General features: G+C 37.9%; 1 protein-coding gene across 1 annotated transcript; it reads left to right on the top strand.

The window, feature by feature from the left end:
* Nucleotides 1–8,644: 8,644 nt before the first annotated feature.
* LOC109862991 lies at nucleotides 8,645–8,969 on the top strand (the record flags this gene model as incomplete). Its single annotated transcript, XM_020443166.1, has 1 exon — nucleotides 8,645–8,969. A coding segment is annotated over exon 1 (325 nt), but the record flags the coding sequence as incomplete, so codon positions are not given.
* Nucleotides 8,970–11,338: the final 2,369 nt, after the last annotated feature.

Here is an 11,338-nt window from a genome sequence, read left to right on the forward strand (position 1 = left end):
GTTGCGCGTGAAACTTGGCGCGAGGCACTACCGTGCCTCTTGATATTACATATATTACATAACTGAGAAATTTCTTCTTTTAAGTCTTGTTTTAACAATACTGTGCTATGAGAAAAAAGAGAATCGTGCTGACATATGCAACGCGATGATGCACTAAACAGTACTGTGCTATGAGAAAAAAGAGAATTGTGCTGATATATGCAACGCGATGATGCACTACAAAACACTTGTAGTTTGAAAATATAAAATTACAATATGCGTGATAATATCACCCGCGTGTCATTATGCAACATTCGTTTCTTGCTAATTAATAAATTTTTTTGTTGAAGGAGCTACCTTTTGTTCAATTGAAAGAAACGGGGACAGTAGTTTTTAAGAGCTCATCGTTCGCGTCTAATCATCAGTTTACAAAGGTAAAAAGAGTCTTGTATATTCGTCAGAATGGCTAAACATTGTATTTCAGAGAATTATTAAGAAGAATATTGATTCGAACCTTTTTGATTAGCCAGCTTTAAAGATTAGCCATGCCCGTGGATAAAGCCGGAAAAACTGGCAGCAGCTTGATTCTATTTCACAGGCAAAGAAGATAAGGTAAAATGTTTTGAATGTAAACTTGAAATAGGCAAATGGAAAACGAATGACAATCCAATGGCCGATCATCAACGGTCGATACAGACGATGTCAATTTGTTGAAAACTTATCTTGCGACAACATAGCTATTGATGTGGATTCTAGCACAATTTCAAAAAAAATGGAGAAAGATGTTACCAGGGACGAGAAGGACAATGTTACCGAGGACATTGAAATGTTAAACAAAACATTGTCGAAACCGAAATATCCGCGATTTCACACTTATAAAGCGAGAATCAATACATTTGAAACATGGCCACAATCATCAAAACAAACAAAACAAGATTTAGCAAATGCTGGAGTTTATTACACAGGTAAAGACGATCAGACGTTGTGCTACTATTGCGGAGGAGGATGAGAGATTGGAATCCAGAAGATGTTCCCTAAGAGCAACACGCAAAGTGGTTTGAATACTGTCCATTTCTGATTGTTTACAAAGGACGCGATTACATAAACACAATTATCAACGGAACATATTATACAAAGGACAATTTATCCAAAGAAGTACAAGAAGCAAACTAGAAATTGAACGAAGATACTGACATATTGCGGCAGAATGTACTACTTTTTATTGTTATAGCTGTTTTAAATGTTATTATATTTGTATTACATTTTTTATTTATAATATCTTACTTCTAATTTGTTATTTAGAATAATTTATAATATACACATGTTAAATATGTATTTTTTATATAATGTTCTTTTCTTCTGTTTTTATATTACTTATTCTTATAACGTTGTGTTATACATTAGTATATAATAAATTAGTTTGTACAAATGATTTCTTTCTTATTACAACCTGTTGTCTAATCCAAGCCTGATTTTCTCTCGACATAGAACTAGATTATGTAATAAAATATGTATACTTCATCAGTGTTATTTCTTGCCAAACAACTTTGCAACTTATAGTCATATTTGTCTCTTGCTTCGCACTGCGTTTTACACAAATGATATGAAATTGCAATTCTGCAACTTTCTATACTCGTCTCGCTTTGCACTGCGTTCCAAAACATAATATATATATGATCACACATACATGTGTAAGGACATTTTGAACGAAACATTATCAATCCACGTTTAATCCCGATTGTACCATGTTTACTACCACTTGTACCGTGTGTAAATAAACCTCAAATAAACCACATTCAACCTCGGTTGTATTATGATTAAACCACGTTCGGCCATAATTGAACCACGTTCAACTATAATTGAACTGCGTTCAACCATAAATAAACCACGTTCAACTATAAAACCATGTTAAACCGCGATTAATACCACGTTAATCTATATAAACATATGTATAGACGTAGGTAGAAGGATAGTAAATGTACAGACTAAGTTGTTTAACATTTTATTGTCGTTTAGACCAACAATTAAATATTTTAAATACATTTTGTAATAACACAGTGTTTCACATGTTTTTTACATCGTAGACAATTCAGTACATTCAATTTATTTAAAGAAGCAATATTGTCGTACTCGGCATCCAATGTTTTAATAATTAACCCACGTACGTGACTATCAAGAATATCAGCTAGCCAGTTACATTTTTCAGGACCTTTGACATAGACGAGTAAAGATGCCTTGTCATCATTTTCTGTAGTGCCACAAATAGTTGTTGTACTCAAATTTTTCGCTCTGCAGTATGCAACACTTCCATTCTTCTAGCACAGACCGTAATGATGCATCATCAGCCAAGAAGCTGCTGACCTGTCTGACCTTGCGAGTAGACTTAACGGGAAGGGGCTTTCAAAAATGTAGTGCGAGAGAACAGTGCTTCTTTGCAATACCGCTACTTCCTTAACAATAAATCTTTTCTTGACTACAAATTCTTGCAGATCCACAAACGTTGACACAAGCATGTTGACCTAATCGTGTGACCAACAAAAGACAAATGTTATCTATCGTCAAGTACTTTCGCTCTTAACCGATTTTCAGATTATAGAGGGGAGAAGCGTTAATGTCATAATTTATGTAATTTTGCGCACTACGTTAAGTAACGGGTTGTATTCAACCACACGATCGTGCAAAATGAGACAATAAGCTGTAGTATTTGCCGGTATATTTTTTTTGCAATCACATTCAATTTGCACATCGACGGTTGCACTTTTGACAGCCTCGTTTTGACGTGAGCAGTCAATGACCACTAAAGGACCACATTGCAGAAAGTTGTAAATCGTGAGAAATGGTACGACAACACCACATCCGTAGTACGTTTTACGGAAATATGTGTACATATCGTACAGAACGGCATATTTTTTTTATCAACATCTAAATGCAAGTCGTTATAAAGATAGAACTCAAAGTTGAGATAAAGTTTTACGTGTGTCAACTGATCGAATTGCGTGACATCTGCTGACATATCGTTTCTTCGAGCAGTCTGTAGCGCAAATATGACGTATCTCGGTTTCTCAAGTTGTGTCGCCGTTTTTACGGTCCACGAATGTTTAGTCGTGCTTTGTAATAATGGAAACTCATAGAGATCCCATGAGCGGAAACTCATGGTCAAAGAACGTCCGCTTTCTAGAGTTCGTAGTAGCAAGAGCCTCGTGACATGGTTCAACACTACATGTGACATTCGGCATTGTATTTTAAATAATTCAATGTTTTTTTTCAATGCCTCACGATCTACCTGAGAAACTGCTGTTATGCAGGTTTTGTCGTTGCGCGATTGTATTAAACTTAGTTCATGACGTGCATTGATAACCGTTTGTAGTTCTCGCAAAATCCTAATACCATGCTAAGTGGTACGCAGAAATTAAAGTAACTATCTACGTCCGCATAGTGTTTAATATCTCAGTCAACATTCTTCATGGCCATGATTTTATGTGTGTTAGCGACGTGTTAGCGATATATAGTTTTTAATCGTGCTAGTTATTCCAACGTTTCTATTACGATCAATCTCCATACCATTGAGTTCACAGCGAATTTCATCGAACATAACAGCTACACAATTATTACCCAGATATATTTCTTCTTCATCTTTCATTGTTAACGTTATTTTTCCTTTGACGTAAAGAAATCTTTGACACGGTAAAGTGTACAAATCCTCCTGTTGTATAAGTATGCGTATCTCATTACTGTGTTCAAATGTTGTGTTCACATACGGATTGTACGTCTGAGTTTTAATCTTGACGATACGATCGTCAAAAATCGGCTCGCGTCCAACATTTATAATGTCGCACATAGTTTTAAACTTCTCGTACAATAAATTTCAACGATTGTAAAAATTTGACGATTATCAAACTAGCTTCTTCCAATTACTGTATGTTGTAGTAGTAATAGTAGCAGATGTTTGTAATAAAAACCTCGTATCTCGCGTTACTTGATCCACCTCGTTCAGCACGAGCATGCCGTATATTACAGTCGTCGGCGTCGCACGTGTAACCTGCCGATTATTTCTTTTCTTCGAAAATCAAACAATTGTCCGTTCTGATGCACAATGCGTATTGTCAGATCCGTAATGCTCTGCACAATGATCGAAAGAAAAATGATCTATGCCGGTGTTTTCGAGACTTTATATCCAGGTGGTACGCTAGGTGAGAACTCATGTATCGTATGCACACACCGGTTGTTGCTGTTCGCACCCGCGGTCACATTGCATTTTATGCGAGAGATGTTTACGTTGATATTAATCGGCATGTCCGATACGTACATTGTAGCGGCTCTACAATACGAGTTGATGAAAAACCTACAACAACGATCAAATGTTGTCGGATTTGGTAAACTTTATTTGACAAGCGCTGTTCATTTCACTTTTCATTGTGTTGGTGTTCGTAATATTACAGAAAGAATGTTCTATTCTTATCTTTACTTTTCGCAGTACGTTGCACTATTGCATGTTGCAGATAATTGTTAATATCCTGTAATTCGTACGATCCTTCGAAAATTATAATTTGCTTTTTATCCGTATCATAATAAAATATTGTTCGACGAATTTACGTTTGGTATCGTATAATACATTTCAAAATTTGTTAGTCCAAGCTCGTAATTACCGTCACTTAAATCAATGGCGGAAAAAGTAGCTGATTGCAAGTGTGCTTTTGCCGATAAGTATGAACGTCAGTGACATGTTGTCGAATGCGTAATAAAGTCTGATAGCGTACTATTTAAATGAATATTGCTCATCGACCGCTTGAAGAAACCATAAACACAATTGGCCACAATTGCTTTGATTGTAACGGTGATAAGATGTACGGTTATATTTTATTTTGTCTACGGCATGTTCTAGATAACGCACCACCTCTTTCGGTGGTTGCACTATGCCAAAACTATCGAAATACAACATATTTTCCTTTCTTTGCATACGCTACCCAGTGAGTACCCGGTCCATTTGTATCATCTCAATTGACAATACCACTCTCATTACGACGTACTACGTCCGGTAAAATATCACGCATGAAAACATCTCTAAAGAAATGTATGCACATGCGCATAGCTAGTTGTTCTAACTGCATATTTGTTGTTACACCTGTAAGTACTTTTAATGTCTTTTCAACGTTTTTTTCTTTGAAAGTCTCCGTCCATACAAAGTCAGATAAATTCCCCGACTTTCTATTGCGCAATTATTTTGTAAACGACGCTGCATTTTTTCTAGCTGCTGCTGCGCAGCTTTTGTATCATTTACTGTTTTTGCAACTTTTGCCGCTCCACAAACGAGTGCACCGAGAGCACCCAGCAGCGGTAGAACCGGTAACAAACCGCCGCGTTTAGCAACTAGAAGTATTTGTTTTTTTTTTGCTGACTTGCTTTTCTTTTTCAAGCCCATGCCGAGTTTTGTCTTTGCTTTTATAGCTGCCGACACGGCGGTTGCAGCTGCTCTCTCACCGCGACTCGAGTCTGCCGCTGTAATACTATCGCGCGTCTTCGCAGCAAGTGCGTTATCAGCTACGTGTTGAGCAGCGATGTCGGTGCTTTGTGAATAAGCTATATCGTGTTCACGACAAACCGCGTCTAATAGATTAATGCCGCAATCGCCTTTAGCTAATCGTTTTTTCAAACGCGTTCTCGGGCCACAAAATTGGTAGCCCGGAATATGTAATTTGACAGGAAGAGCGTTTATCACGCGATTTAACAATCCACCTGACATAGATTGCAATATACGTTTGACATCAGCTGTCTACTGACGACTGAGTAGACACACTCGACGCGTCTCTATAAATAGGTGTTCTTTTCTATCGCGAGGCAGTTAAAACCAAACCATGCAGTTCGCGCGACAACCTGTAGCAATTGACGTACTTAATTTTGACAGCAAGACTCAACAAATGTCTGGCAAGAAAACACGCAGACATGGAATAATGCTACCGGTTACTATACGCGGTATTGTGTGCGATTTTTCGAACTGCGGCAAGCCGAATGTAGTATTAAGCTTGCTTGACAATTCACACGGTGTACGTTTTAAAAACGTGTATGTGTAGTCCAAGTCGTTGCAACTACCAAAGTATCAATATCTGGAGAATGTACTTTCATCAGTAGATGAAATCGGTTACTTTACCTTTTCTAATAATAGCGATGTGATTCCGCCAAGTGAAGCACTTCGGAATTTTATTTTCATTTTTGAGGAAGTGGCATGTGACAAGCAGGATACGATACGAGAATACTTTGCAATGGGTTGTCACTCAAGTGTCGACTGTTTCTATCTTTGTCAGACATACGCGAGGATACCAAAGCATCTTATACCTGACAACGCAAATCTGATAATTTTTTTTAAACAAGAGAGTATCACTCTCAAACATGTGTACAACAATTATGTAAACACGGATAAGTTGTACAAAAAGATTTGTACCTTATGTTGCAAATGTTGGCAAAACAAATATGGAGTTTTAGTGATCGACAAGGAGAGTCCTTCGGACAGAGGTCGCTATAGAAAAAGATATAACAAATTTGCAATACCACCGAGTGGTTACTCATTGTTGAGACGTCACCCAGGTATCGTAGGAGAACTACAGTGCGAGCAACATTACTTCACCTGACGAAAGCGGCAAAATTATAGATCCCGAGAAAGTAGCAAAGAAGATTAAAAAAAACAAGTCACTCCATTCGTCAAAAATATTGCGCTCTAAAAACCGGTAAATTAGAAGAAGAAATTGCATTGGAAAGACAGTTCAAACCTATTATCAAACCTCTAAAACAGATTGCTGAAAATACGGAAACTAAGCAAAACATGTCGGATTCAATGTTTCTCGAAGACACCTCACACGAGAACCGGACGAAGCGGAAACGAACACAGACATCGAACAAAACACTGTCCCCTACTTTACACAATTCAAAGCGCACACAATATCACACTGCAATGGCGACTTCTATTCCGACCAAAGAACGAATTGAACGACAATTGACATGGGATTCTCCATCGATTGACACTATCGTCGCTACTGATGCTATTATCAACAAATCGTTTAAGTCACCTATTCAACGTCAAATGCAAAGAGACTTGAAATGTTTCAAAATCATTTTGGTCCGTTGGCGCAACAATATATGAAAGCTATCCTAAGTGGTAAGAAATAGAACGACATAGATTACGTATATGGTGTGTATTTCGACAACGATAAATGATGCTCGGTGATACGCGTTTTGACGTGTATGAACAGGATAATATTATATAATCGGAGATATATACTATACGATTCAAAGCATATAGTATACGATTCAAAGCAACACAAGGATTGTACGAATTACTTTTCATGAAATGTCCAAAAAGCGAGTTTTATACCGAAGAAGATAAACACCGATACAAAAAGATACTGGAAATAACACATGCTCATAGAAAATATTACAATAAACTCGGTGCAATACTGGGTAACAAAGGATATAAATACAGATACATAATTGCATCTTTAATATCCAATGTGCGTACTAAACAGGAGAAAGGTATACCGCGTCATATGACACTAAGCGATCGTAAGATCGAGTACGCGGACTGGGACGATCTCACTGAACTTGTCGACCGTCTGCGGTTGCTAGTCGCATTTCGTCAGGCGGGCAATAATGTTTACGACAACAAATTCCTGTCGATCATCGAGGAACTTCGCGAAATGGGGCTCATTATAAATTAAATAGCGCGTCGGCGTTAGAGTCAGTCGTGTGCGCGTCATCATGCCAATTAACAAATTTGGGATATCGATCGGAACACATGGAGCGTCGATGTATTATTAGGAGAGAGAAGCAATATTGCGGAATTATGTGCGTGATAACGCTCTCTGCTTTGTCGGTTCTGGCTACGATGCAAGGTCGCGTAAAATACTGCATGTAGCGCAATCTGATACCGACACTGACATCGCCAACAAACGATATGTAGATATGTGTGTCACGAGTGTGAATGAATGGCAAGAGACACGTGAGAGAAAAATCATCACATTGCAACAAAACGTGCAAGCGTTGCGCGACGCTATAAAACACATTCAGCTTACGCTTCAATATCTATCAAACCAAAATAAAACGACTGACGTCGGAGTAAGCATATAGTAAGACAACTATGGCGACAAATCATGCTACAATTGCAAACCAATGTCTCGTAGAAGAATTGCATGCTCCGGCAAGAAGAAGTTTTCCCCGTAGACGCGTTATCGTACGCGGATACGATGATCTCTGGCAAGCGGATGTGGTAGGAATGCGTCCGTATTCGCGCTTCAACAGAGGCTACCACTACATACTTACGGTTATTGACATGCTGAGCAAGTACGCGTGGATCATATCGCTTAAGAGTAAGAGCTGATGTGAAGTCGCCGAAGGTTTTGCTGGAATATTTTGGGCTCACAAACGACGTCCAAACAATTTGCAAACTGACCGTGGAAAGGATATCTATAATATAAATGTACAAACATTGATGAAAAAGCATAACATTACTCATTATTCGACATATTCGGTTATAAAAGCTTCAATTGTAAAATGATTCAACCGTACATTAAAGAACGACATGTGGAAACAATTTACACTTAACGGAACCTACAAATGAATCGACATATTACCGCGTCTTCTTGTGAAGTACAACTCAAGAAAACATCGAACTATCGGTATGCGACCTATCGATGTTACTCCCATAATTGCTGATAAGCTCTTAACTACGGTGTACAGCAACGTTAAGATCGCAGGACCAGCACAATTCAAAGTGGGTGATCCAATATGCGTAAGCAAATTTAAAACAGTATTTGATAAACGATATACACCAAAGTGGACGACTGAAGTAATTAAAATCAGTAAACTACTAACGACCTATCCTGTGACGTATCTGCTTGAGGATTCACGCGGACAATCTGTTGCTGGAGGATTCTACGAATATGAACTGCATCGCGTTGCACATCCAGAAGTTTATCTCGTGGAAAAAGTATTACGCAAGAAAGGTGAGAAAGTTTATGTTAAGTGGCTAGAATTAATCAAGTCATACAACTTTTGGATAGATAAAATTAATGTATTGTAAACACAGTATACACAGAATTTATATTTATAAAAATTACAACATATAAAAATTAATGGTCATGAGAGCCTACACCAGGATGTTGTGTGGAAATAAGCGTGTATATACATATGTATATACATATATATGTTCACATGTAAATTTTTACATGTGATTTTTTGAATTGAGCATCCTATATGATTTTTAGAATTGAAATTTCAATTCAAAAAATCACATGTAAAAATTTACATGTGAACATATATATGTATATACATATGTATATACACGCTTATTTCCACACAACATCCTGGTGTAGGCTCTCATGACCATTTAAATATATATATTTCTAAGTTGTTAACTTTCGGAGCCTTTAGATTCTTCACTTTACAACATATATAGATAAGTATTGTTATTACACATATTAAATAACAATATACTTATAATCTATTATACACGGTTTTCTTGTGGTATTTCATGTCCCTATGGTACTGTTCTAGGAGAATCGGGTACGATATACCGCTTATCGTCATACGGACTTAGAGCAAGTTTTGATTCGGACACAGTATATACTTCGTGTAACTTTCCATCCTGGGAGGGACAGTCTGTTACTTAAAGACAATAGACTCAACCTCTCTTCGTTCCCATCGAGCTAGTCGACTCGTTGTGTCAAGCGACGCAAAAATTGACGCGGTCACGCGTCTGGCGCCCAAAATTCCATCAAATGATCCGTTGGCTCGGCTCAGTGGTATGCTCGTGTGACTACCCTTTTCTTTCCTGCCGATACAGACGTACCTGATCTCGCGGACTTCCGTCCGTGTCCCGATTTTGCACTTCCGTTTCGGGCGGGAAGAAGCGAGAAATCAGTAAGAACACCAAAAAACGGCCAAAAATTTGGCCAAATTTTCTTCCTGTGACGTTTTTCGGTGTTCTTACTGATTTCTCGCGTCTTCCTGCCCGAAACGGAAGTGCGAAATCGGGACACGGACGGAAGTCCGCAAGATCGGGTACGTCTGTATCGGCAAGAAAGGAAAGAGTGGTCACACGAGCATACCACTGAGCCGAGCCGACGGATCCTTTGATGGAATTTTGGGCGCCAGACGCGTGACCGCGTCAATTTTTGCGTCGCTCGACACAACGTGCCGACTAGCTCGATTGGAACGGAGAGAGGTTGGGTTTATTGTTTTTAGGTAACAGGCTGTCCCTCCAAGGATAGAAAGAAAGTGCGCGAAAGAGGTAGAGAGGTATAAGCAAGAGCTAGGGTATTTCGATTAACAAATTTATTACTGTGATATTACAGAATGGTAAATAAAGAAAAAGAACTATGAGATCAACAAAGTGTAACTAAAGAAAAAGAAAGATAATATAAAAGAATGGTAAATAGAGAAAAGAAAATATAAAAATAGATGAGAGCCTAACCAAACGTACGGAAAAGCATTAGCAGAGAATATTACACAGCGATTAATATGAACAGAACGCAAACACGCAAAAATAGCAGAATACGCCGCCACGTCGCGCGGCCGAGGCGGGATATTAAACAGAGTCAAACAGTTAATGAATCGACAGCGGTAAAACCGCGTTCCTTTGCCCGAATCACTAGGGGTGGCTCTTTACAATGCTGGCTGTGAAATAGCGCAAATGCACGGCTCACCCACGGCGACAAAGCTTTCGTTGGTTTATTTCCGCAAAAAGCAACTTAAGCAGGGAGCGAGCGGGGTCGAGGAGACGCATACTTAAATTTCAATTAAATAATTTAGTTTTTCAAACTAATATAAATATTANATGCTTACTATAATTACTATAGTAATAATCATAGTAGCTATTTCCATAGCTCTAGTAACAATTAATCTACTAGTACCAAAAATTCCAATCACGTAAAAAAANTCCTCTGTCGAATGTAAATTTGATTCCCCATCTATTAGTCGTATTCCTTTAAGAAGACAATTTTTTTTAATTAGTGTGATACTTCTAGAATTTGATAAAGAAATTTGACTATTATTACCGTTACTTCTAGTATTAAAAAACTATAAAATTTTTCGAACTAAGAATGAAGAGGCTAACATGATTAAATAGGCCAATACGAGCCATTCCCAGGTTGTTGTGCAGAAATAAGTGTATATATATATACAATGTATGAAATTCACATGTAAATTATTTTTACATGTGAGTTTTTTGAATTGAATTTTTAATTCATAAAATCATATAGGATGCTAGATTTGCATCTCGTATATGAAAGATCCCAAATACCCCCCTAACTAATTTGAAAATATTGCGAAAAAAACTCCTCGGCCAGGAGTCGAACCTGGAATCTCCGGCTTT

This window comes from Pseudomyrmex gracilis, unplaced genomic scaffold (assembly GCF_002006095.1).
Source record: "Pseudomyrmex gracilis isolate BER0280 unplaced genomic scaffold, ASM200609v1 scaffold_2844, whole genome shotgun sequence".
Taxonomy (NCBI): Eukaryota; Metazoa; Arthropoda; class Insecta; order Hymenoptera; family Formicidae; genus Pseudomyrmex; species Pseudomyrmex gracilis.